Here is a 26,755-nt window from a genome sequence, read left to right as displayed (position 1 = left end):
TAACAGTTCCAATAACTACTCAATTTCAAGATCTTTCTGAGAGACCATCATCAAGTATATTCCCCAGCTCATCTGATGAATTGGATCTTACCCACAGAAGCTCATGATCCTATATATTTTTATGTCTCTAAAGTGCCACAGGACCACTTGTTTAACTATATTATTCTAACTAATGAGCGCATCCGGGCAAGAAGCTTGGCTGCTTTTGTAATTGTTTCCAGGTCTTAGTTTCCTTCTGTAAGTGTATTTGTAATGGTATTCTCCCTACCTCGTTTCTCTCCCAGAAGAGTGCAGAAAAAGGTAAGCTTATTGCACAGCATGTTACAAATGTGAATCAAGTCATGTAATGTGCCCTTGAGATGGCAGAGAAGGGAAACTGGCACACAGAAGAGACTTTCCTAATACCACTAAGCACATGTGCTCAAACCTCTTGTTAGGTCCCTATAACCTGAGATTACTTTTAAACCACAGTACAAATCAACAATGGAAAATTAGACACCACCCTCTACAGAAAACTCACTGACTCATACAGTTACCTACATGCTTCCAGCTCCCATCCAGAACACACCACACGATCCATCGTCTATAGCCAAGCCCTTCGATCCAACCGCATCTGCTCTAATCCCACTGACAGAGACCAGAAGCTTCAGGATCTCTACCAAGCATTTATAAACCTCAACTACCCACCCAGAGAAATAAAAAAGCAAATTGAAAGAGCCAGATGAATACCTAGAAACCATCTACTTCAAGACAGACCCAAGAAAACCAACAATAGAACACCACTTGTCATCACCTACAACCCCCAACTTAAACCTGTCCAACACATTATCAATAAACTACAGCCTATCCTGGAACAGGATACCATACTCCAAGAGGCTCTGGGAGACAGACCCATAGTCTCCTATAGACAACCACCTAACCTCAAGATGATTCTTACCAACAACCACAGGACATACCACACTAATACCAACCCTGGTACCTTCCCTTGCAACAAACCCCGTTGCCAGCTTTGTCCACATATTTATTCTGCTGATGCCATTATTGGACCTAACCAAGTGAGTTATAAGATCAAGAACACATATTCCTGCGCATCCAGAAATATAATCTATGCTATCATGTGCCGAAAGTGTCCGTCTGCTATGTACATTGGACAAACATCTCAGACACTTCGCCAAAGGATTAATGCCCACAAAACAGATAGACAAGATCACAAAGAAAAAACAGTTTCTTGCCATTTTAACCAGAAAGGACACTCTCTCAATGACTTAACCATCTGCAGTCTGCTACAAAGACCTTTTACATCTGCACTTGAAAGGGAATCCTCTGAACTGTCATTCATGTTAAAATTCGACACTCTCCGAGAAGGAATGAACAAACACTCAAACTATCTTACCCATTACCAAGATAGCTTCCCCAATTATCACCTCTAATACCATTAGCTCACAAACATCCCACTCTCCCCACCTCTAATATCAATTCACAGACACTTTCCTTCCTTTCCCCCCAACCCCTGCATCCCCCTCCTGTTCTGAAATGTGATTTGTCCTTTTCATGTGTGTTCATTTTTTTAATTGTATCCTTTGGTATATATGGTTGTGACTATTTTCTTCCACTATTTGATCTGAGGAAGTGGGTCTGGCCCACGAAAGCTCATCATCTAATAAACCATCTTGTTAGTCTTTAAAGTGCTACATTGTCCTGCATTTTAAACCCTGGGCCACTTAAAAAAAACAACCAAAAATCTAATAGTGTAAGAGTTATGGACACCTCTAGTCAGCTTGGAGTCTCTTGATAAGGGCTGTACAGACACAGAGCACAAAGCTGATTCCTGCCCCAAACAGCTTTCAGGCTGCTAGTGCTTTGTTTCCTAGTTTCCATAGCTGCAGAATGCACAGCTGTCCCCTTTGCCAGCTTTCCTCCACGTTCAGAAGAGGGGAAACTTTCCGTGACGATCACAAGCTGGTTTTGATCACCTGGCCTGAGGAAAAAACAAGGGAATAGCAACCTCGAACGAAAATTAGAAAATTGAAAGAGTTGGCGCCCGTGCAGAGCCAGCTTGGACCTCCTGCCCCCTCTTCCCATCTTAGAATGGAGGATCGTGTGGCTTTACCGTGGGGCCCCAGCTGTACCGCTCTGCAGGGCGGGAAGCCAGCAAACCCGGGGCATTGCCCGCTGGAGCAGGAGCTGGCTGAGGACCTAGGCAGGGCTACAGCTGGAAAAGGACAAAGGGAACCAGGCCACGTGTTGCCACGGGGCGGGGCTTTCTGCCATGATTGACACAAGACTTCACCACTAGGAGCAGAGCGGCCGCTTCAGCCAATAAGGAGACGCGAGGGCGGGGCTATCCGAGCGCTTGAAGACTTTTTGGCGGTTCAAGATGGCGGCGGCTGGTAGCGAAGGGTCGGCGCTGGCGGACGGTGAGGTGGCCGCCGGCGGTGCTGCTTCCCTGCCGGCCCAAGAGGAGGATCCGGGCCGCGGGCAGCTCTTCAACACCGTGGTGGACGCTTTCCTGGAGAAGCTGGTGGCCGCCGGCAGGTGAGGGAACGACATCTCGCGAGAACGGGAAGGAGGGGTGAAATCTCGCGAGAGGTGAGGAAGGGCTGGGGAGTGTCGCGAGACTTGGGAAGCAATCGCGCGAGACTTGTGGAGAGGGCTGCAGTTAGCCAGAGTCTGGCTCCTCTCCCATGTGCTGTGGCTGAGCCCTGGAGGCCCTAGTAATGGGCACTGCTAAAGCTGGCTGCCCAGCCTTGCGTGAGAAGGGCGCATCTTGCCTGCAGGCTAGCTCAGTAGCCCCCTCCAGGCAGTCACATCAGTTCACCTGCTCTCCCCTTTATCTAGGATAGGGATGTAAAGGGTTAACCGGTAATGGAGATGCTGGCCAGTTCTAATTAACTAGTAGGGGCTGGAGCATGTCCCCACCCACCCTGGGCAGGGGGCTGCTCCAGCTCAATAGGGCCCACCGCAGGCAGGGTCTGCTCCAGTCGGCTAGAGTAACCCTTGTCCGTGGTGGATCTGGCCTGGGCCCTCTGCTGTAGGTTACACATTGGCTTCCCCGGAGCTGGCTGCTGCGAAGTCTCCCCAGGAGCAAGACCGGCAGCCCCTGCTGGCCAGTGGCCCCGCTCCCAGGGAGACTTCACTATAGTCTTTGCCAGCTTCGCTCCTGGTAGCCCACCTTTGCTGTGGGCTGTTCAGTATAAAGCTTCTATATAAGCGCAGAGCCCACAACATGTGTAATCATGTATCCACTAGAATATTTAGCAGTTACACAGTTACGTTTGTAAACAAGTTTTTACATCCTTATATTAGGACCTGGTGATTCCCACTTTCCCCCTCTCCCTCCACCTGATCCAATAAGGAGCATAGGAACATCAGAGCAATTTTTTTTTAAAGTCCAATATCACACACTAATTGTTCTAAGGTCTGGGATATCGTGATGCTTGTGGGTAGACTGCTGCTGTGAATGTAATTCTGTGGGGAAAGGCAAACAAGAAAGCTCTGGTAATGTTCAGGCATCTGCCTTGTATTTCCTTGAGATGTAGAGCCCCCTCCCCCTCCCTAGATCTTAAGGCATAGCCAAGTGAGTACTCGCTCAGTTGTTCCACTCTCTTCTTGTGCCTCCTAAACAATTCATGGGCCAGGTGCTTAGTAGGAATGTAAAAAATCATTTAGAAAGATAACCATGCAACCACTAAAAATCCTAGCAGTTACACACACTGTGGGCTCTGCAGTATAACTTTCATACTGCAGAGCCTGCAGCACCAGGTGACAGCCAGCTCCCCAGGAGTTATACTGCAGAGCCCACAGTGAAGCTGGCTCCCTGGGAGTAGGGTTGGCAGCTGGTGTGGATGCCAGCATATAACTGTAACAGAAACTGATAAGCTGATGTTTATCCGTTAATCGTTTAAATGATTGCAATTTTACATTCCTAGTGCCCAGTTGTGGGGAAAACTCATCACTTGTCTAGATTCACCCATCCCAAACACAGGGTTAGCAGTAAGTGCAGATCAACACCTAGGCTGTGTCTAGACTGGCCAGTTTTTCCGGAAAATCAGCCGCTTTTCCGGAAAAACTTGCCAGCTGTCTACACTGGCCGCTTGAATTTCCACAAAAACACTGACTTCCTACTGTAAGAAATCAGTGCTTCTTGCGGAAATACTATGCTGCTCCCATTTGGGCAAATGTCCTTTTGCGCAAAACGGCCAGTGTAGACAGCTCAGATTTGTTTTCTGCAAAAAAGCCCCGATCGCGAAAATGGCAATTGGGGCCTTTTTGCGGAAAAGCGCGTCTAGACTGGCACGGATGCTTTTCCGCAAAAAGTGCTTTTGCGGAAAAGCGTCCGTGCCAATCTAGACGCTCTTTTCCGAAAATGCTTTTAACAGAAAACTTTTCTGTTAAAAGCATTTCCGGAAAATCATGCTAGTCTAGATGTAGCCCTATGGTTTCCTCTTGTTTTCCCCTAATCTCCCACCAGATGCTGCATGGATTCAGCTGCTCTTGCAGCATTTCTGCTTGTAAAGGAGATGAAACTGACTACTAGTCTAGATCTCTTTGTACATGAAAGGTTTCTAAAGTGCTTTCCTGATTTCAGTTGCTATATACCATCAGCGCAGCTTGACAAAAGGAAAGGAAGGAAAACCTCTCTGGTTTAGCCAAATATTGTCTTTAGTTATACCACTGTGTTTCTGCTGATTTCAGAGGAGTTGTGTAGATATCACTAAGTACAGAATTTGGCCATTTACAGGTGACTGTGTGTAGAAATTTTGTTCTGTTCTTTTGAACTAAACCAAACCTTTGTAATTTGGTGCTCTTTTGTTAGACCAACTAGTATACATGTTAATTATGGCCAGTTTTACAGGATATTTTTACTTCCATTTCATTCTCTTCTGATATAAACATGAGTCTTCAATGAGGCTTTTACAGTCTTGTAACTTTGTAATTTCCAGTGTATGATATTTTAAACCACTTGTCTGGCTTGCATTTCTTTTTCTTCTTTGCACAGTTATCAGAGGTTTGCAAACTGCTACCATCGCTTCTATAAACTTCAGCCTGAAATGACCAGAAGTATTTATGATCAGTTTATATCCCAATTGCAAACTTCTATTCGGGTAAGAACAAGCAAAACAGATCTTTGCTTTTATATCTATCTCTTTTCCTTTCTTTTGATGATTTAGTCTCCTTTAAACAAAAGATACAGTTCTACCCAATAGGAAATGAAAACAAGCTTATTTCTATTTAAAGTTGAACTGTAGATATTTAGCTGAGAATTAAAGACTTGTTTGTAACATCCCAAAAAGCGTATGAGGAATAACAACACTTTGGACATTGCAGCATCTTTCATCCAAAGACCTTGAAACATTTTCGAAATATTACTGCATTAAACCTCATCTCAGCCCTATGAGACAGGTTACATTACGCATTTTACAGATAGGTAAACTTTTATAGACAAGGCACAGAGCAGCTGAGTGACAAATTTCAGCTCTGACTCCCAATCTCTTGTCCCAGTGCTAGATGGTGCTCCTGACTAATGTTCCCTCTAACTTTTTCCATCCACGTGCAGAGTAAACTTGGTTATGTGTACTGAGGCATATGCACATAGGCACCACCAGTAGAAACACAGGCTGCCGACTGTGGGCACTCTGCTAATCAGGTGGACGGTACCTGAATCTTTCCTGGGTGGCCATCTTACACGCAACACTGCTCCTGACACTGCAGTGCTCTGTGCTTCAACACAATGTGCTATGATTATTTATCCCCTGAGATGCTAAGCAAGTTTGCCCCAACAAACCCTTCCCTGTCCCCCATTTTTATATGTCTTCCCCCGTGAAAAACTCCAGTTCCTGTCTGTGCTGGCGAGTGAAATTGTCCTAATCCCTGTCAGTTTCATGACTGTCTGCAAAGTTCTGAATAGCTCCCCTGGAAACTGACAAGATTAGGACAGTTTTGATTCTGCTGCTTGGAAAAGCTGTGAGCAGCAGGAAATGCACTGGAGTGGACTACAGACTGGGGAGACACTGTATAGTTGCACTTGTTTCCTGTTTTGAAGGACATCTGAGCATCCACAAGGGCTAGAATGGGGGTCTCAAGCGCCCAGCTCGCGGATCATCCCTGCCACAGGGACTGTGGGAGAGCGCAACCGCGGGCCTGCTGCTCTGCTCCAGTCCCCTCTCCCCCAGTGATCTCTGAAGCCACGTCCACAGAGTCAGGATGCCATGGAGGGAAAGAGTGGGGCTTTGACAGGAAGGGGCGTGTCTTGGGCCCAGTAACGAAGGCAGGCCATGAACCCCTGCCTGCTAGGCTGTGGCATGCCAGGCCACTCCCCCAGCTGCTAATGAGCTCCACCCACTGTGGTTCCCCACACAGTGGCAAAGTGACCTGGCAAGCAACTGGGGCAGCTTCACCCTGACCCCGGTTCCAGTTCTGGCAGGGCCGCGTGATGGGCAGCTGCAGCGCTTGGCCGGGGCCAAGTGCTGCGTGGAGCCCGGCTGCCACATAACTACACATGGCGCTCGGCCCCAGTTGAGTGCCGCGGCAGCCAGGCCCCTGCCGTGGCTCCACACTGCGCTTGGCCCCAGACAGTCGCTGCTGCGCACAGCAGGGGCCGGGTTGCTGCAGTGCTCAGCAGGGGCCCGGCACACACCGGGCTCTGCACAGCCCTCCTGCCCTGCAGGAAAGCACTTTGCGCTCAGCTGGTGGCTGGGAGGCAACAGCAGAGCTAAATGAGGGGGGTGGGGCAGACATGGAGGCTCTAATGGCAGGGCTAGTGCTGGGGGGCTCTGGAGCTGGGGAGGCTTTTGGGGGGGCAGGGCTGACATTGAAAGGGCACCCTGACATCCAAAATAGGGAGCTGGTTCTGGGGGTGGAGCTAGTAGTGAAGGAGCTAGCGGGGGCAGGGCTGGCACCTGGGACAGAGCTAATATTGGGGACTGGGGCCGGCATGGAGGGACCTGGGGGGATTGGGTGCAGTGGGGTCCAGGGTCAGTGGCTGGTGGGGGTAATAGAGGGGTGAGGGGCTCTAGGGGTTGGGGCTGGCACTGGGGGCTCTGAGGTCTGCGGCTTTTTATACTGCGGACTGGCAAACCTATTCTCAAACTTTTGGCAGACCAATAACATTTTATTTGAATATTCATTATTTGCATAATAAATATGCAAATAAAATGTTACTGGCCTGCCAAAAGTTCGTGACTGGGTTTGCTGTTCCCCGGTATAGAAAAGGTTGGGAACCACTGTAGTAACGGACAGGTTCCCTCCCCCGGTCCACCCGGAGTTTCAGGCCAAATTGTGCGATCGCACCATCCAGGGATGGCCTGCAGGCCAGGAATTTGAGACCTCTGGGCTACAATTTAAAGAAGAATGAAAGTTTGGATTCTGCAGAAACTGATGCTATTGATCCTTCCACTGTCCTGGAAGAGCTCCCTGCTTTTCAGGGATGAATGGAATTAAATTCAAGCCCTAGATCTAATAATACTGAAAGAATTAAATAACACATTCACATGTAATACAGCTCCCTATAAAGTGGAAAGAACAGTTACAGAGCAGCAGAAGGGGGGATAGATAAAGGCAGGAGACTGGGGCGGAAAGAGGTTTCCAGGTGAGACCTGAAAGGAAAAGGAGTCAGTGAAGCAGATTGTTACAGGCCGGCTGTTCCAGACAACAGGAGCGCCTGCGAAAATGGTTCCACAGTGGGACAGGCAGAAAGATGCCTGTGCATTGTACTTCCCTTTTGTTATTGTTCTTCAATCCCTGCTGACTTTCCTCTACAGGAGGAGATTCATGAGATAAAGGAAGAAGGGAATCTTGAGGAACTCTTTACCTCCATGGATAAAATTGTGGAGGGAGCAAAGAAGCGAGAGGAGCCTGCATGGTAAGCAGCGCTTTACTTGGCATGTTGGATGGGGTTTATTGGTGACTTCTTAAAGAGGTAACATTGAGAATTGTGCAGCACTGAAACCCTGTAGAAGTTAAGGGGTGCGTAGTTCCAGCGATGACTCTAGACAGCACTGAATTTCACCCAAATGGAATCCTTTTAAATCATACAGCTGTATCCTGACAAGAACATGATTCCCAAAAGGCCCCTTCCAGTTAATCAAATCTATAACTTGGTCATCTGGTTGGACCTCTGTTTGTGTCAGAATCACATGTTCTCGACCATGTTCCTAGAGTTGAAGGGGAAGTAAATTCTTGCGCTGAATGTTACTCTGAACTGTGGCTTCTTGGGGTGTCCTGATCTGTTGAAACACACACGGTGGCTGTGTCTAGACTGGCAAGTTTTTCCGCAAAATCAAATGATTTTGTGGAAAAACTTGCCAGCTGTCTACACTGGCCGTTTGAATTTCCGCAAGAACACTGACGATCTCATGTAAGATCGTCAGTGTTCTTGTGGAAATACTGTGCTGCTCCCGTTCGGGCAAAAGCCCTCTTGTGCAAATGATTTGCGCAAGAGGGCCACTGTAAACAGCACAGTACTTTTTTCCACAAAAAAGCCCTGATCGCGAAAATGGCGATCGGGGCTTTTTTGCGGAAAACTGCGTCTAGATTGGCCATGGATGCTTTTCCGCAAAAAGTGCTTTTGCGGAAAAGCATCCTGCCAATCTAGACGTGCTTTTCTGAAAATGCTTTTAACAGAAAACTTTTCTGTTTTTGGAAAATCATGCCAGTGTAGACGTAGCCGGTATGTAATCCTTGGGACTCCTGGGCATTGGAAGTGCTAGGAGTCGCAGCGTGTTGTCTTTTTGCCAATGTTTGTAGCTTTTTGTATTGGTGGGGGTGTTAATCCAATCTCGTGCTTCAGGGCATCATCTGATTGCACGAGTGTCAGGAAGGATTCCTTCCCTCGCCCTCCCATCACGGCATAGTGACACATGCCCATTTGAAGCATGTAGCGTTGGCACTGCCAGAGATAGGAGGCTGGACTTGAGGGCCTGATCAGTGACATGTTCCAGTTCAAGCCCGTAAGCGTAGCACTATGGAATGTCGGCACCTCCCAGTTCTCACAACACCCGTGTCCTTTCCAGGCGCCCCAGTGGGATCCCGGAGGAAGACATTCGTAGCGCCATGGTGCCGTACCTCCTGAAGCACCAGTCATACCTGCGTAAAGCCCTGAAAGAAAAGGAAGAGGAGAACAGGAAACTGGCAGAGTCTGTATTGGCCGGCCGGGAGAGAATCTCAGAGCTGCAGCAGCAGATACAAAGTCGCAAACAAGCATGGCTGGTAAAATCTTCATTCCAAAGCCAACACACTGAGTGAGAGTCCCTGTCCCACCAGTTTGAACAGTCACTGTGGGATGGAAAGTGCCAAGAATGCTAGCTGCAGCTGAACGGCACTTAACTTATGTGCACAAATCCGAGGGCCCCAGCTTAGTTCCATTGTGCTGCCTCTTTTGCTGCTTTGATTAATTGCATGTCCGCTAATTGCCTAATTCTGTAAATTGCCAACATCCCATGCTGAGGGCTCAATGGCTAATCACGCCTCTGCCATGAAGAGCCAGGAAACCCACGAGATTTTGCTTATTCGTGGAACTTCTTTCCTAATTTACCAATCGAGTAGTCGATAAATTTTTTATCTATTGCCAAAGGTGGGCAATCATTTTTGATGGGTGGCCATGGCAAGATTTTAGGTAAGTGGTCAAGAGCCACACCTTTCCATGGAGAAAGTGCGGGGCATGGGACAGAGGTTGGGTACAGAAGGAAGCTTGAGGTAGGGGACTGGGCTGCAGGAGAGAGTTGGGTCTGAGAGGGAGTATGGTTGAAAGGGGGGGTTGTGACCTGGGGCAGAGGATTGGGGTGCAGGGTCCAGGATAAAGATGTTAAATTTAGATTAATCAACTCATTGAATAGTTGATACAATTTGCATCGACTATTCAGTTAGTCGATAAGGGCACCTCCACCTTTGAAGTGAAGTAAGAGGCCTGCCAGCTCTTGCTACATTTCAAAGGTGGCAGCACCATGCGGCGCATGGGACCAGCAGGGGCAGGGAGAGGGCTCAAGCGGTCCCCCGCTGGCCCCGTACTCCCCATGCACTTTGCTTTTGAAATGTACAAGAGCCCCCGCTGAGCCCCTAAGTTCCCCCCTCTCCCGACGATGCTGGGGAGAACCAGCTTTTAAGCCAGCTCCCCACAGCATCGGCTCCTGCTCCCCACTTGCTGCCTCTCTCTGATAGAAGCAGCAAGGGGGACAGGAAAGCGACTAGTCAAGCTGACTGATAAGCATATGCTTATCGGATAGTTGACTAGTCACTTACAGGCCTCATCCAGGGGTGGCTATGAGTGTAGGAGTGGATTAGGGATGTTAAAATGAGGTTAAATTACTAAATGAGTAGTCAATAAAATTTGTATCAATTAGTCGATAGGGGAAGGCAACCCAGCTCAGTCACAGCTCGCACCAGGTCCAGGACCAAATCCTGCTGCAGCTCCACAATTTAAAAGGCAGTAGGAGCCAGGCAGCCTGACCCCTTCCCCCCTGTTTACTACTGTGTTTTAAATTGCAGAGCTGCAGTTGGGTGTGATCCTGGACCCAGCATGAGCCAGGACTGACCTGGGCTGCCTGCACATCCCACTCCTACTATGTTTTAATGCAGAGCTGCAGCGTGCCTAACTGGGAGCTAAATATTCCCTGGAAAATCATCCCTAAATGCTTAACTCTGCTTGTGTGCATTTACAGTGGGGTGTGGATTAGACCCACATCTGTGCTCATAAGTGGAGTGTTTTGCCTAGGACAGGCAGTTCCTTCCCGTTTGGGGCCTTGTTTTACTTGCTGCTCCTGGATCAATGCTTATGAACAATGAATGAGCTGTATTCTGCACATGCTGTTAACAGTGTTATGTTGTCCTGTCTCCAAGGGTGGAAACGATGCTCTCTTTTGCATGAGGGCTGCATTTGTTTCCTGAACAGTAGGATTCGTGGAGGAGAAAGACTTCATCGTCTTTTTTTTTTCTTTTTTCTTCCTCCTCTTCTCCTCTCAGGCAATTACTAAAGAACAGAGAGAACTAATCATGACATTCCAGGAGCCCGAATGAGGAGGCAGGGGAAGATTTTGCACGAGTTTCACAAAGGGGTTTTATGTTCATCGATGAAGCTCTGCCGATCTTTTGGGAAGCGGGATTCTCTGTGCATTGCATAACCCACTCATATCGTGCTGAAATCTTGACTTGTGCCGAGCCTTTGCATTCATTTGTCAGAATGGAGTGAACTGTTTTCAACACTGTGAAGATCAGACATTCTGAAACAGTCACGGGAAATAATGGATCAAAATATGCTGAAATGAGCAAGTGCACCAGGATTTTTAGCCCCCGTTTTCCCCATTAAACTCCACTGGAAGCGAGGGTCTCAAACAGGTCTCGAAAGTGATAGCCGATCTGTGCATTTGCCCTGTGTTCTTGTAAGAGCTTTATGAAACAGGGAATTCTCGCTTTGCAAATGTTAATGAATGGAGGGTTTTTAATACTGAGCACTCTTGTGACCGCTCATGAGACTTCAGGAGTATAATAGAGTCCATTCTAGGTACCTTACCCAGCAAGTTAAACACAGCTACATTTGAAGGAAAGAGACAAATATCAAAACTTTGGTTCATGTGATTTCTATCTGGCTAGATGTTGAGGCGAGTGCTCAAAGCATTGATAGAGGTGTTCCCAGGAGATAGGTTTTGGATGACATGTACATAGGTATTTAGAATGGTATTTTGACATAGTAAAACTTTTTTGTAGCCTTAGCACTTTTATTTTTTTTACAAGCACTTTCCAATAAGCAGAATAAACTCCTATGTAGTAGTTGTCACCCTGTATCGTATGGTTAATTTCCATCTGTCGTCTCTGCAGAAATTTAACTGGAACGCTTTGCCACAAGGTGTATTGGGAGTCTTGTCTTCCAGGAGCCTAGATGGAAAGACCTGATTCTGTCGTGCTATAGTTACACCTGTGCAATTGGGGGTGAAATGTATTGTTCGGACTTAGTGCAGGGTGAGCGTAAAACACAAAGCTCATGCGCTTCCCTGTTCGACAGGGAAACAGAGGCACATAAAGAGAAGGCGACTTGCCCCGCAGTGCACAGGTCTCTGGACAATGGGAGTAGAAGCCAGTTGTGTTGGCACCCAGCACCTGCTTGGGATCACTGCACTGTGGTATTCGAGAGCAATGCGGATTAAAACACAGGACTGGATTCGGGGCATCTGAGCTCAGTTCTTGTCTCTGCTGCATCGCTCTGGCATGACCAGGGCCTCCTTACCCATATTCATGGGGCACCACTGGGTCTTAATGCCCCCCTCCCATCTCTTTAGACTGGGAGCTCCTCAAAGCAGGGCTTGTATTGTATTGTGTGCTAGCTTCCTTGGGCAGTGGGCTCTAGATGCTAGTTGGGATCCTTATGTGCAAATACTGTTGTTTCGAATGGACACACGACTGGCAAGTCCCAGCAGCCATCAGGCTGCCTCCTATCTGTGGGTTATGACCCTATCTAGTAAAGCTTTTTCCTGACTGATGTTTCTGGGGCCTTCCCAATTTGCACTCTTAACTCAAAGCCCAGCAAGTAAAACACAGCTACGTTGAAATGACGTCCGCAAAGGGCCGCTGAGCCCGCTCCAGTACCAAAATAATCCTGGAAACAGGCAATGGGTTTACTGTACCCAAATGTTAGTTCCTGCAGGAGTGAGGCCCAGTAGCAGTGAGTGCCCAAATTAGGTTTGTTTTTCCGCAAACAAAGCTTGTCTTGCTGCATTATAATCTAAATAGACCAGGCCTTGGCTTGGACATGGTGCACTTGGCCCAAGCCCTCTGTGGTTTATGGCTTTGTATGACAGCCTCTGGCTGCCTTAAGCTGCCCGCAGCATCTCTCCCCCGCCCTAAAGTCCCAGGTCTTCCTCCAGCCAGAGCTGGGGTTGGAAGTGGTTAGGATGTGGAAGTGAACGCTGGCCTGAGAAACAGATGAATCCGAACAAGCCACTTTCCATGCCAAGCCAGCCATGAACTCCATGCCCTCTTGCTGCAGTTGTGCCTAGGCTGAGAACGGGGGCAGAGTGGGTTTAAACAGCCCTGCACATTAGCTCAAGAGGAGTAAATGGTGAAGATGAAGGATAAAGAGTTCCTGCAGCACATCACCCTGGTTAAAACATGTCCAGCCAGCTCAGTACATCCCAGGCCCATCAACAAAGAGCTTAAAGTGAAACCCATCAGCCAACTATGGCCCTGTGAGGATTGGCCCAGCCTTGTTTTCCCACAATCCCTTGTGCCTTTTTCTACACACACCCTGCTTCACTTTCCTTGTCCACGTGCCCCAAGCCATTCCAGGCACTTTCCCTGATGTTCCCTGAGAGTCGGCAACGCTTACCTTTAGGTGGGATTTTTCAAAAGCCCTGACTGGGCTTTGGCCTGGTCTGTGCTTCAAAACTAGCTTGACCCAGTTTGGTGCGCAGGGCTGTGAAAAATGTTGCCCCCTGTGTGATGTGGTGATGTCAGCCTGACTCTGGGCACAGACAGGGTTCGGTTGCTGGAAGAATTCTCCTAGGCAACGTCCACACTGGCCAGTCTTGCACAAGAATGTATGCAAATGAGGCAGGGCGATGAATATGGCCGTGCCTCATTTGCAAACTTAATGAGCTGCCATTTTAGCGCAAGGGGCTTATTTTCAGGCAGAATGGCTCTTGTGAAAGGGGGGTTTTGCGCAAGAAGGAGCAGTGTAGACGGACCCTTCTTGCGCAAAAGCCCCTTGCACAGAAATGGCGGCATATTAAGTATGTAAATGAAGTGCGGCGATATTCAGCACCATGCCTCATTTGCATATGTTCTTACACAAGACTGGCCAGTGTAGACGTAGCTCTGGAGTCCTCACTGCTGCTTCTCCAAGAGGGGCATTGACTATGGGGGCAGCTAACCCCCTTCCATGGATGTACAGGTTGCACCTCTGCAAACCAGCACTCTCTGGTCCAGCAGCATCTCTGATCTGGCAGGACCATGGATGCTCCTGGACCAGAAAGCCCAGCAGAACCAAAGGCAGGAGGCCCAGCCAGGGCGCAGGGCAACAGGGTCAGCAGCCCAACTGGGGGCAGTGCAGGGCTGAGACCAGAATTCCTGGCAATGCGGGGCCAGGGAGTGAACAGCAACAGCTAGGCGAGCACCCCAGCCAAACTGGGGAAGGGGCAGGGAGAAGAGGCAGGTTGCCTGCTGGGACAAGAGCTTGCCAGTAGCAGGCAGTGGGTTTGGGGGCCAGTGACGGGGCCTCCCCTAGTCTGGCAAATTCAGGACTGGTCAGATTCCAACAGTGCCGGATCAGGGAGGTCCAACCTGTAGGAAACGTCTATGGCTCTGACGCTGAGCTATGCCCCTGAGCATCCATAGTGTAGATATACCTCCACGTCCCGTTGAAAGGCAGGGGCAACCTTGTGTCCATGCCCGGAGCCGTGCAGTGAATCCTCCAGTGAGCTGAGTGCAGAATGCCAGTGGGCCCCAGTGCCAAGTCAGCCGTAGGGGGCCAAGGCAGCTTGAGAGTATCATTCCCATTTTACAGCTTGGGAAACTGAGGCATGGAGCAGGGCAGTGATCCGCCCAGGCTAATGGCAGAACTCCAGCGAGATGCTAGGTCGCCTAGACCCAGTCCGGATGCTACGGGCTGGGTGCCTTTCTGAAGGAGGTGAAATGCACCCGAAACAGCAACAGCCTCCCCGCTCCCCCCCTCCCGCCAGAACACAGCCAAATGCAGGGGGTGACGTAAAAGGGAGCAGAGATGACGGAAGGCAAAAGATACAAGTGGAGAGGCAGAAGTGGACACTGCTCAGAGAACCCTGGATACCCCCACTCGAGGCAACATCAAGGCAGCTCGTGGGTGCTGGTGAATGGTGAGCGAGGATGACACTGGGCCCCTCCTGCCTTTTCCGGGTCTCACACGGGCTATGCTAGCCAGTAGCAGGTAGCAGCCGCTGGCCGAAAGGTGCTGGCAGGAGCTGTCTGCAAAGGAGCTGCAGCAAGGCAAGTGTTCATCCGACCCACGTGCGCCAACCCGGCATAAACAGGCCGTGCTGTCACCCTGGGTCACCCCCTCCTGGGCCTGGCTACTGAGGCTCAGCCGTGCTGCTCGGAGCACCCTGGCTCCTGCCTGGTGCACGTGGCAGAGAGCACCGTGCGTGTAGCAGCCTGGAACGGCCTCAGCTGGTTGGGCGAGCGAGGGTTGACCGGCACCGTGTTTCCTCTCCAGGGTTTGGAGGCCATCCCGGGGCTGGAGCGCAGGAAATCAGCCTAAATGACAGGATGCGCCGGGGGAAGGAATGTGCACAAATTGCAAAGCAAAAAAAATTACATCTTAAGAGGCCTCTCCATGGACACAGAGGAAACCCCCGATGGGCCGCGGCAGAAAACTTCCGCCGCTCCGCAGCAATTACAGGCCGCAAGCACGTCACCCCGTGCACCGCTGCTGCCCAGCCTGCCCCGGCAGCTTCAGGGCATTTGGGGGGGGGGGGGTTGCTCCCAATTTGCACCAGTGCAGAAGGCAGCGGGGCCTCAGGTTTTCTAATGGTGGCACTGAACACCCCCCCCCCCCCAGCTGGTAATGGGGACACGGGTGCATCTGGGCCCAGCCCCTCTGGCTGCCTAAGTGGCTGACGCCACCTGGAACCCGTCTATTTAGAGACCGTGCTGCGTCTCACTGCTGACTCCCCTTGGAGCCCGGCCCTGTGCCAGGCACAGCGGGCGATACGGCGGCAGTGCAAATGCAGCACGGGGAGGACAGTGGCCCAGCACTGCAGTTGTTCCGGCGTGGCGGGGGGATCCAGAGGGACCGTGAAGGGGTGACATACACTTGCTCTGGCCCCACAGAGGGCAGGGGGCTTCGGCTGCTGGGCTAGCCCGTCCCTACACTGCCCCCCCTCTCGCTCCACTCCCCTGGCGCCATCCTCCCTCTTCCACGCCTGCGTTATAGGCCTGAGCAGCTGCAAGGCACCCAGGTGGTGCTGGCTGGCTGGCCTGGCACACGCCTCAGCCCTGTGCTGGCACCTGGGCTCCCTGGGCAGCAGGTGTCTAGGAAAGGCAGCCGCGGACGGGAAAGCAGCCTGAGCAAGTCAGGAAGGAAATGCTAAAGGCAGCAGCTGCGTGGCTAGTGAGAGGCACCTAGAATTAGGCTCCTAAACCAGAGGAACTGCTTAGGTCGCCCACAGCCCAGCACTCAGCCGCTCTCCTGCTCATATCCTCTTGCCCTGCATGTGCCTGTGACCACCCTGCCGGCTTGTGTGCCCAGGCTGTGCTGCCTGCTGTAGGCTCTGCCAGAGCACAACTACAAGGTTGGGCTCCACTGGCGAGCTAGCTTTCCCCTGCTCGTTGCAGGTGCCCACTTTGGGGCCTGCCAGAGCACTGGCTTAGCCACTGCGCCAATTTGTGACTGCAGATCAGCAGCAGCTCTTTGGGGGATGAGAACCATGGGCCCTTTAATCTTTTCCAGCCACGTATGGATTTTTTCCATACATGTGCAGAATAAATTTTATGTGCCACCCAGGCATGTGCGGATGTGCACCACCAGTAGCAACAACAAAAACCGCATTGTGGGCACTCAGCTAAAGTGCCCAGCTTACAGGGAACACTGGCTGTGGGGATTTAAATGCCTGTGGAGAACCGCACAACTACAACTAAACAAAACACTACACTCGCCCTACAGCTTAGTGGTAGCACTTAAAGTGCGTTACACAGTAGATCAGTATTAGCAACCCCATTTTACAGGTCAGAACACTGAGGCAGGGGCTCATCGCAGCCTTTTCCCCCACCCCCCAGTTTGCTGGCATCCCAGCGTGATGCTCTAGCCACTAGGTAACACTGCCCATACACTTGGGGCGGGAACATGGTGTACAGCCCAGGTGTTAAGTTCCTTGTGGGAATGCTACACACCCCACAGCAGTGTGACAAAAATCCTGAGCCTGGCTTAAAAGGGAATAACTTTGCGGTTCAGCCTTTTGATGGCAGACGTCTGGGGCCCAGCGAGCCTTCGTGTCACCATGTCAAACTGTTCTTCAGAGCCCTACGGGTGAGAAACAGCTTGGGCTTGGTGTCTGGGTTAGGCAGCGCTGTATTCAGCGCTTAAACTGGTGACACCAGACACTGGCCCTTTAAGCTCAACACCAAATATTGTGTGTGTGGTGACTTAAAAAAAAGAAACAGCAGCAACTGGCAGCACTTGGTTAGCATTGTTCTATCACCCCCCCCGCCCTTCGACCTGCGCTCTGCCCCCAGCGGAAGCATCTGTGAAAGGGTGAGATTTGCTCCCAGTAATGTGTGCCAGAGCTAGTTGCTGGGTGTTCCTGGCTGCTAGTCTTCTGCGCAGCCCACTGGCTGGGGGCTTGGTTAGCAGCAATGAAGCACTTGCAAGCCGTCACCTCTTCACAAAGAGCGCTTTTCTCCAAGCTGTTGGCTGGGCCTCTGAGTTAAGTAGCTGTTAGCAGACGACACAGGCCTCCCACTTCATCTGCAGTGAGCAGGGCATGTAGGCTGGGACAAGGGGTGACAAACCAGCTTCCTCCTCCGCTACGCTTGGGCTGGCCTGGAAATGAACACGCCCCACAGTGTAGCCTAGAGCACCCTGGGGGCTGCGCCAAGTGATGGATGCTGGGGCGGGGCGGGGGGGGGGGAGTGGTCACAAACATCACAATTCATCATGGGGGCAAGGTGGAAATGGCTGAGAACCAATCACAGCAGCTGGGGCTGGCAGTGGTCTGTCCATCATGCCTGCCCCCCCCCCCCCCCCCGCCTCTGCTGCAGCCCCTATGCTGGGGTAATAGGCGGAGTGGGGGGGGAGCACATTCTCATCATCAGGCTCCTAATGCTCCCTCCCCTGGCACCAAACAGGGCCAGTTGGGCGCTAGCTCCGAGCAGCACAGCCCCAGCCCATCTGTGTGTTTGACACTGCGCCCGAGCCACTGCTGGGTCCTTCCCCTGCACCCTCCCCCTTCCGCCCATGGGCCCCTTGGCCCTGAGAATGCAGCGTTGTTTGTCACCCCAGGGGCCTAGGTTCGCCTGAAACCACAATTGCCATCTGGGTTTGGCAGCCTCCTGCCCAGCTGGATGGGCTGCAAATAGCTCTGGCAGCCGTGCCAGGCCCCTCCCTGCCTGTGGTGGACGCTGGAGGGGTGGACTGAGGGTGTGTGGGGGGGGTGGCCCTTTACTCAGCCAGATGTGGGTGAGCAGCAGCATATAAATAGTGGCCAGCGAGCCTGGGGCTACAACAGGCATCGGCTGAGCATCCTGCAAGAGAGACCAGAGCCATCGGCCGTCGCCATGAAGACCCTCACCCTGGTGACCTTGCTGGCACTGGCAACCCTGTGCCTTTGCCGTGGCGGTAAGACGGGGCAAGGGGTGGCTAGATGCGGGCACCAGTGGCCTTCCAGTCATTGATGCTACTGGCGCATTTGTCCCTCAAGCTGCTTTAAAAAAACTTGGCCCTCCTGCTCCCTGACACAGGTGCAACTGCAGGCTGTTGGGCGACGGGCTCGTGGCAGGAGCAAGAGCTGCTCCCAGCGCGTTTGCCCCCAGGAAGCAGGCTCCGTTTCCCAGGCTTTACTGAGTCGGAGCAGTAGGAAAAGTGGTTTGGAGACTGGAGCAGGGAGTCAGAGCTCCTGGGGGCTCAGCAGGGTCGTCCTGGAGCTGCAGGGGGGGCTACACAGACTGATTACACTGGTGCCCCTGGGCCCGATGCAGCCGCGCAGATGAAGATTTTTTTGGAGATGTGATTTTATAATCCCCAGCAACGCACCCCTGAAATATCGGAACGCAAACGTTAAACGCAGGGCTGCCCATTCACACGTCAGTTCAGAAACTGTACCCAGGCCGGCAAATGCCCGAAATGGCTTCTTTGCCCCGTGAATGGCTCTTTCACAGGTTCTGCTACACAATAGCTCTGGCCGTTCTTTGTCACTTTGCAGTGAACTGGCTCCTCTCCGGGGGCTGCAGAGCCACAGTCCAGGGCGCAGACGAGACGGGTGGGTGGACATAAAGACCTGGGGGGGTGCCCCAAATGTTTGGGTGCCCCACACAGCTGTGTATTCTGCGTATGGGTAAGGACAGGCTTGGTTCATTGGAAAGCAGGTTCCTGGGTTCTGTGTCCAGTCCGAGTGGGGAGAGGGAGGTGGGACTCGTGGGTTCTGGGCCTCGCTCTGTCACTGACTAGCGGTGGGACTGCAAGCAAGTCCTTCTCCCTCGCTCAGGTGGGGCCCAGCAGCTGGAAAAATGGCTCAGCAAAGCCGTTCAAGTTCACAGTCATGTTATACCCCCCTGCTCCATGCTTCTAGGGCTTGTGGTATGGCTGAGAGCTAAGTGCCTCTTCCCAGTGCTATGGCAGAGGCAAGGAGTGTGGCCTAGTGGTTAGAATGGGGGGGAGGGCGGGTGCTGAGCCTCAGCCTGCTGGCAGCTCATTTGCGGTGTAACAATAGCACAAATCACCGCCCTGCCTTCTGCCTCAGTTTCCCCATTTGTGCTATGGGAATAACCAGGTGGCTGTGGCTCACATGGGGATGGGAGCGAGTGAGCAGCATTCATGTCTAGCAGGGGCTGAGCATGCTTTGCGATAGATTTGCAAAGTGCCATGAACTGATGGGCGTGATCTTAAGGCGCTGGCGAGAGGCTCGCTCCAAACTCTGGCCTCCAGCCCTTTCCCCACCACCGCGATCTGTTCCCTTTAGATCAGCCATCGTGTGCTCCACGCCCAGCTGCACACAGTCCTGCTCCCAGCCTCCACAGAAGGGAGGGATATTGTTTATGACCCTTTCTCTCTCCACACCTTGCAGGTTCAGATCATTCCAACAGTGCGAACGACTCGCCCAGCTCTGAAGGTGAGACCCAAGCCGGGCATTTCGGGAGCCTTCCAAAAGTGCTCACAGCCACCTGGCCCCCCAGCCAGCTCCCTGCTCGCAGCAGTGGGCCCAGGGCTCAGACACCTGGGTTCCTTTCCCCGCTCAGGGAAGGGGCGCAGGGTCCAGTGGTTAGAGCAAGCGGGACAGGGGCTCAGGACGCCTGGGTTCTATTTCTGGCCCTCGCCTACGGAGGGTTTGCCCCGTTCTACACAGCCGCTCTGTGTTGAGGATTTCCGCCACAGCCCTGCAGGGCAGCCACAGAGCCAAGCCCCCGACCTTCCCGAGCCATTCTCCTCACACCCCCTTTCTCTCCCGCCCGCGCAGCGTTCGTCTCCAAGCAGGACAGCGCCGAGGTGGTGAAGAGACACAAACGGAACTACGTCTACAGCAGGTAACGCCCTGCCCGCACCCCACAGCCAGCGTTGGGGGCCCCTGCCAAAGTGGGGGACAGGCTCAGCCCAGCTGATGCTCTCACCAGGCCTCCGTTACCATAGGAACCTTATAATAGTTCCCTGATTCCGCCTCCCTGGGGCCCTGTTCTCAGGGTCAGCCCCCTACAGCAGAGATCCGTCACTCTAATCTGGTGGGCTGCCCTGTGAGATCTAGGGGGCCTAGCGGGGTGTCCTGCTCCCTTCCAGCACCAAACACCAACTCCCAGCAGCCCTGGATCCCCCAGCTGCAAAGGGCTCAAGGCATTTTGTTCCCTACTCCAGGGGACTCAGCCCTAAATTCCTTTCAGGAGCTGGGATTGAGTGACTTGCCCAAGGTCACACAGAGAGTCCATAGCAGAGAACTGAACCCTTCTTGCCCAGGGGCCAGGCTAGCGTGCTATCCACGGGGCCAGCCTTCCTATACTTGGGGCCTGTCTATTATTGGCCAAGGCCCCACAGGAGTATGCCCAACAGCCTGGGGCCCGGATCACTTTCCAGCAGGAGCTCCTGTCCTATAGCTAATACAATAAACCAGATTCCGGCCCTGGCTGTTTTGGGAATGTAAAAAGTTCCAGGGCAATTTTTGCCAGGGCCCAGGAGGTCCACCCACACCCTGGTAACACCAAGACATTGCTCGGCTTCCAAGCCATCTGAATTAGAACCGGCTAAATGAATTCTTTAGTTCCTGCCCTGCTCTGTGTCAAAACCTTGCTGCTGCATTCACCCCAGAGCTGGCTGCATGGCAGCCCTAGAGAACTCCAGCCTGTGTACCATTCCACAGGGCTGCTTCGGGGTGGAACACGGCAGCTGTTGGCCAGCCCCAGGATTAATGTGCCCAGGACTGATATGCAGCCACTTCTGGGTTGAAGTGTTTCACAGGGCCCTCAATGAAATATTTGAAAGCAAATGTTAAACTCGGCTGTGTTCCACCCCAGAGGTGGGTGCATTCCAAAGGCAGGTGCACTGCTCCTTGCCTGTAAGTGGATGGTACATTGGTCCCTGTGATGTAGTGAGGATTTTGTCCACTCTTGTAGTTCTGTGTTCACTTTGTATTCATTGGTTGCTTTGTTGGGCTGTATGTGATACTGTCCTGTGCTGTTCTGTAATGACCATGTGTGTGTGTGTGTGTGTGCGCGCGCGCCTCAGTTTCCCTGGGCACTGCAGCACTATCTGGAGGAGGAGAGGGAGCTTGGTCATGACTCACTGGGAAAGATAACCCCCCCCCCAAAAAAGGGAGCAAAGCAGGAGGCAGGGCTGCTACTTGCGGGGGCTGAGAGCAGGAGCTGTGAGTCTAAGTTAGTTTTCAGCTGGCTGAGGCAGAAGGGAGCCTAGCTGGCTAGAGGGACACCCCTTTCCCCAAGATGGATTGGACTGATGGCTCCTGTAACAAGAAATCTGGGCTACGCTGTGTCCCAGCGACCCAATAAACCATCTGTTCTACCTGCTGGCTGAGGGTCCCGCATGGCTGCGGATGGGGGTGCAGGGCCTGGTGACGCCCCCGCACTCTGACAGCCCCTAAAGCACCGGCAGACCTTGCGACCGCCCTTTCACCCACCTCGCTCACCCGCAGGTTCTACGACATCATCCACGACCCTCTGGAGGGCAAGCGGGAGGTCTGTGAGCTCAACCCCGACTGCGACGAGCTGGCCGACCACATCGGCTTCCAAGAGGCTTACAGGCGATTCTATGGGCCCGTCTAGAGCTTTCTGGCCCCAAGACCCACCCGAGCCCCTCTCAGTGCACGGGGGAGAGAGAAAGGGCAACTGACGCCACGGCAGGCCGGGGAACGGAGCCACCTGCTGCCCCAGGCTGATTTTTGTAACTGCGTGTTTAACGCACAAGCTTCATGGTCCCAACCTTCCCAGCCAGCCCCGCTCCTCGTCCTGAGCCTGGAGCACCTGCGCTTGTATCTATAATGCCTCCCTGGCTGCTTCCTTTGCGGGCCCGGCCTGCGTGCTGGTTGTATGCTATGGACTGTGTTTTTTAGTGACCCGTGAGAAAATAAACTTGAGGAAGGTGCTGCTGTCTCGTTGATTGGGCTGAACAAAGGGAGAAGGGATGGGCCAGGAGATTGGGGGGCTAGTGTGGGATTTAGGAGCCCAGTGTTCAACTGGCAGCTCTGTGGGACCCCAGGGAAAGTCTGCCTCACTGCCTCAGTTTCCCCTGTCTTTAAAACAAGCTCAGAACCATAATACCGCTCTACCTCGCAGGAGTAACACTGCTTCAGCGAAGCTCTTGTGCTATTACATTTATTTGGGCATCAGCTTGCATGGGCTAGAGCCCGGTTCCTGCGATGCATCTGACTGAGGCTATGTCTAGACTGCAGGCTTCTTTTGGAAGAAGCTTTTCCAGAAGAGATCTTCCGAAAAAAACGTCTTCTGAAAGAGCGCGTCCATACTGCGAAAACGCATCGAAAAAGCAATCTTTTTCAGAGTTCTTTCGGGAAAAGGCTTCTTTCTCATAGAAAGAGGTTTACCAATGTCGGAAAAATCCCTCCATTCTTTCAATTTTTTTCGAAAGAACGTGATTGCTTACGTGGACTTAAGTGACTTAAGTGACATTTTTTTTTGGAAAAAACTCTGCAGTGTAGACATACCCAAAGAGGGCTCCAGCCCATGAAAACTGATGCCCAAATAAATCGGTTAGTCTATAAGGTGCCACAGGACTCCTTGTTGTTTTTGCTGAAACAGACGAAGCTGGTGACTCCTCTGAGACTCAAGCTCTTGGAAGGGAGCCATTGAAAAGACCTTTGCGAGTTTCCCTTAACATACACGGGAGTCCCCCAGGATCCGGATCAGAGCCCCATTGGGTGAGGCCCTGTCTGAACGCACCATAAGGACCATCCCCACCCTGAAGCCTTTGGGAGCGAAGTGCCAAATCCAAAGGGAACATGTGGCAGCCACCTCTGGGCTCAGCTAGAGCCAGGGGAGGAACAAAGGGCAGCCCAGCTGATGGGGAACCAGCCCTTGCCAGACTGTGGCCACAGCAGACAATTCCACCGGCCCGGAGTGGACGTTTAACTCTGTGCAGCCTCCTGCTTTGCTCTTCGCACTCTTCTGAGATTGGCTGGCTCCCATCCCCTCCTACACTTTACTCTGCCCCCTCCCCTTTGGTTCTTTGCTTTGGGCACAGAGGTGGGTCTATTCCCCCCCCCCCAGCTCCCTGGAAGCAGGGTTCTAGGCTCCAGCCCTCCCCTCCCCCCCCCCGTGGAGTCAACCCCCGGGGTTCTTGGGGGAGTCGGCCATTTCATAAAACTGGGGGCGCAGTCCGGTTCCCAGCCCCTCCCAATCAGTAACCTGTGCTCCCTGCCAGAGTCCTGGCTTCCCGAATCCTCTGGCTTAGGGGAGAGGAGGGACAGACACGCCCTAGATGTCACCACTGATTTCAGGGCACTGCCGGCTGGAAAAGGTGAGATTCAGCCTTGCTCCCAGAGCTCACAGCTTCGAAGCCAGGGTTGGGGGCCACGGAGGAAATTGCCCCGTTCTTCCTCCTTGGAGGCAACCAACCCCCTGAGGCTCCTCTCCCGAGCGCTAGCCCGTCCGAGAAGAAAACACCACCACAACCGGCTTTGTTCCAGCGTTTATTCCAGTTTGGATTTAAAGCTGTTTATGCCACACGCACAGACATGGCGTTAAAAACCCAGCCCCCCCCAAGCGGCCCCAGCGCAGTCGATTGCTTTCAATCCACAGGGCCATCGGACACCGAGACAGGCAGGTTTGGTGCCTGTCCAAGTGCAGTAACAGTCCATCCCCGACCCACGGCTGAGCAGCAGCAGCGCAAAGTGCTAATTGAGGAAAGCAGCCTCAACCGCCAGCTGCCAGTCTGGCCCCCCTACTCCAGTGCCACACCACCACCCAGTAAGTGCTTTCAAATTTCATTCAGAGCTAGATCCCTTCAGCCCCTAGGAGCAGGGCAGACAGCTCCCTACATTCCCTGCATGGAGGTGACGTCCAGGAACTGGGTTGGATCCCTTTAAATAGCACGTGAGCCTTCTAGTTCAGAAGTCACCGGCACCTAGCAGGTGCAGTGAGGCCTGGTTTGTTTGCACAGTGATCCTGGCGGCGTGTCCTAGGGTTTCAACATCAGAGGACACACAGAGAACACCCACAGCAGGCTGACCTCCCAGGAAGGGCTGCGAGAGGGCTCACAAAATAGTCATCCCCTCCCTAGACGCTACCCCCAACAGGCACTGGCAAAGCTGGTCCTGATATTTACATCTCTGGATCCAATCACATCAGCTGGCTTCTGCCCTCTGAACGGGACCTATGACTTAGGATTAGCTGCACATGACATGCCCAGAAAGCACATGAAGTGTAAATCCAAATTAAGTCAATGGGAGCAGGTGTATGCTAGACACCGGCTCAAATATTTTCCTTCCAAAGATGGATCTTGATTCTAGCTTCCTTCCCCAGAGCACTAGACCAGGCCAAATGCCCCCCGTCGCTGCCTACAATAAATAGAAGGAGATAATTCAAAATGCCGTGGGATCGAGCGAGTTCTCACTTTCGGTGCATTAGAAACCAGCAAGGCAGTTGCTCTGGGAAACAGACTCAGAGGACGACTGCCCTGGGGTTGTCTATTCCCCAGCCCCTCTAGAATGCATGAATCACAAAGCCCTTTATAAAGTAGGCCAACAGTTATTGGAGCTATTGTATTGGTGGGGAAACTGAGGCACACAATAGCATGCCTTCTCTTGGGTCACATGCTGAGCCTCATAAAGAGCCCAGGCCTTCTGATTCCCTGTCCAGAGCTTTCTCCCCTAGGCCACGCTGCCAGGCTGTTCTCTAATCCTGAGTTTGGCAATGTCCCATTGAACCCAGATCAACCTTCGTGAGGCGCCATTGGTCCTACCCCAGAGAAAACCATCCCTCCAGCCACGCTCCTGGGTAGGGGTGAATATTCCTTAGCTATGGAGGCTTCAGAGGATCAGGGTCTCTCCTGAGGCCTAGCTAGAGTATGATCAGCACATATGAGTCCAGAAGGGCCTTTCACTCTGTAGGTACAAAGCAAGGTAACTTCATGCCCAAAGTCCCACAGCAAGTCAGCAGCAGCAGCAGCACCATCAAGGGACCAGAGAAGACCCCTCCCAAGGTTCCAGCTCTAACCACTAGATCTTATTCTCCCCCGGAGCTGAAACGATAATCACCTGGCTGAGAGACAGACACACCCCCACCCAGAGTTCTCCGGCTCCAATCCCCAGAGCCCACTTTGTGGGAGGGACAGCTGCCCTGTCGTGCCAACCCTGAAGGGCCCCTAAACGGAAGCCCCTTCCATGAGGAAGAACCGACAACGTGCAGAAGTCACGGTGAGGCTGTGTCTGCTGCTGGCTGGATTCTAGCTGGGGAGAAAATCAAATCTGACAAGTGAGTGCGTGTCTTGGGATTAGGGAAGTAAAATCCTGTTTCATCAGCTAAGCTGCGAAACATCAGGGCTAACCAGTTAACCGATCACGCAGGGCAATGCTTACCAGGCAACCGGTTCACTGATTAAGCAGGGGGGGCGCTTACCAGGTAACCAGTTAGCCAATTAAGCAAGCTGATGCTTACCAGGTAGCCTGTTAACCAGTTAAGCAGGGTGACACCTACCAGATAACTGGTTAACCTTTCACATCCCTGCTTGGGATCCATTCTACCCAGAGTGACACTAAACACCAGGAATATAGTAGAATCCCAGGCAGCCCCTTGCAACACACAGGACCTTTCATGCTGTAAATCTCCCCCTGCTCCATGCAGACAGCCAGGTTCTCGGGCAGAACACAGGAGGAGCAGAGGGGGACCTGGGTTCTTCAAGAGGCAGCCGTGAATTGCTCCCACCATCGATAATGCCCCGGCTCCAAACTGCAGACTTTACCCCATGCCTAGCTGGTGCGGATCAGCAGCCGTCCACTGATTTCAATGGCGCAACGACGCTCGTTTACTCCACCGAGGATTTAGTCCAGCCGCTCGGTAAGTGGAGGCTGGGCCAGCACGGACGGCACCAGCCTGGATTGGGAGGGGAGGGGCCGCATGTCGGCGAAACAGAACATCGTTCCTGGCACGCTGGCCTGGAGGCACCACCCAAGGGCTGGCAGGGGGCTGGACGACAAGACCAGACAGAAGCCGGGTCTAGGGCAGCAGGAGGTGGGAGCCGGGTGCCAATGGATCAGTACCTGCAGGGGAGCCTTGCAAAAGTTAGGAAGAGGGGGGAAGCAAGCGCAAGCCAACCCAGGAGGGGAAGGAACAAGGCAGCACACACACAGGCCACTAGGTGGCGGCCTAAGACTCAGGGAGTCTGCAGGAGGCCTCTCGGCTAAGCCGTTTGGGTTGGTCCCGGGAGATGCTACCTGGTCCACCTTTTAGACAGACACATCTCCGCATGCACCCCCACCCCTGCCTCTGCCTGCTGGAGTCCTGGGCCAAACTCACCATGATTCCAGGGGTGCAGGATCGGACCCCCCGACAGAGGAAGGGGTGCCCGGCCCGGCCAATGCCGGCTCCGCTGAAGTTGGTGGGAGTTTGGGTCACCGATTTCCCAAGGGGCCAG

At 52.6% G+C, this 26,755-nt stretch overlaps 2 protein-coding genes and 1 long non-coding RNA gene across 3 annotated transcripts; 2 read left to right on the top strand and 1 right to left on the bottom strand.

Moving 5' to 3' along the window:
* Positions 1-1,751: 1,751 nt before the first annotated feature.
* Positions 1,752-2,323, bottom strand: LOC142819727 (uncharacterized). The gene is made up of 2 exons (XR_012897532.1): positions 2,111-2,323; positions 1,752-1,978 (listed from the first exon to the last, which is right to left on the bottom strand). It is a non-coding gene; the product is annotated as an uncharacterized LOC142819727 (long non-coding RNA).
* Positions 2,324-2,334: 11 nt separating this feature from the next.
* On the top strand, positions 2,335-11,767 carry PMF1 (polyamine modulated factor 1). Its single transcript, XM_006113909.4, has 5 exons — positions 2,335-2,535; positions 5,000-5,105; positions 7,761-7,861; positions 9,012-9,207; positions 10,957-11,767. Exons 1-5 carry the CDS (start codon positions 2,378-2,380, stop codon positions 11,008-11,010), a joined length of 615 nt encoding a protein of 204 aa, XP_006113971.1. The 5' UTR covers positions 2,335-2,377; the 3' UTR covers positions 11,011-11,767.
* Positions 11,768-18,138: 6,371 nt separating this feature from the next.
* BGLAP (bone gamma-carboxyglutamate protein) lies at positions 18,139-22,252 on the top strand. The gene is made up of 4 exons (XM_006113910.4): positions 18,139-18,292; positions 19,737-19,781; positions 20,127-20,193; positions 21,804-22,252. The coding sequence occupies exons 1-4, from the start codon at positions 18,232-18,234 to the stop codon at positions 21,931-21,933; spliced, it is 303 nt and encodes a 100-aa protein (XP_006113972.1). The 5' UTR covers positions 18,139-18,231; the 3' UTR covers positions 21,934-22,252.
* Positions 22,253-26,755: the final 4,503 nt, after the last annotated feature.

This window comes from Pelodiscus sinensis, chromosome 24, assembly GCF_049634645.1.
Source record: "Pelodiscus sinensis isolate JC-2024 chromosome 24, ASM4963464v1, whole genome shotgun sequence".
NCBI classification, from domain to species: domain Eukaryota; kingdom Metazoa; phylum Chordata; order Testudines; family Trionychidae; genus Pelodiscus; species Pelodiscus sinensis.
The sequence above is the reverse complement of the archived record's forward strand: the minus strand, read 5'-3'. Positions and strand labels throughout refer to the sequence as shown.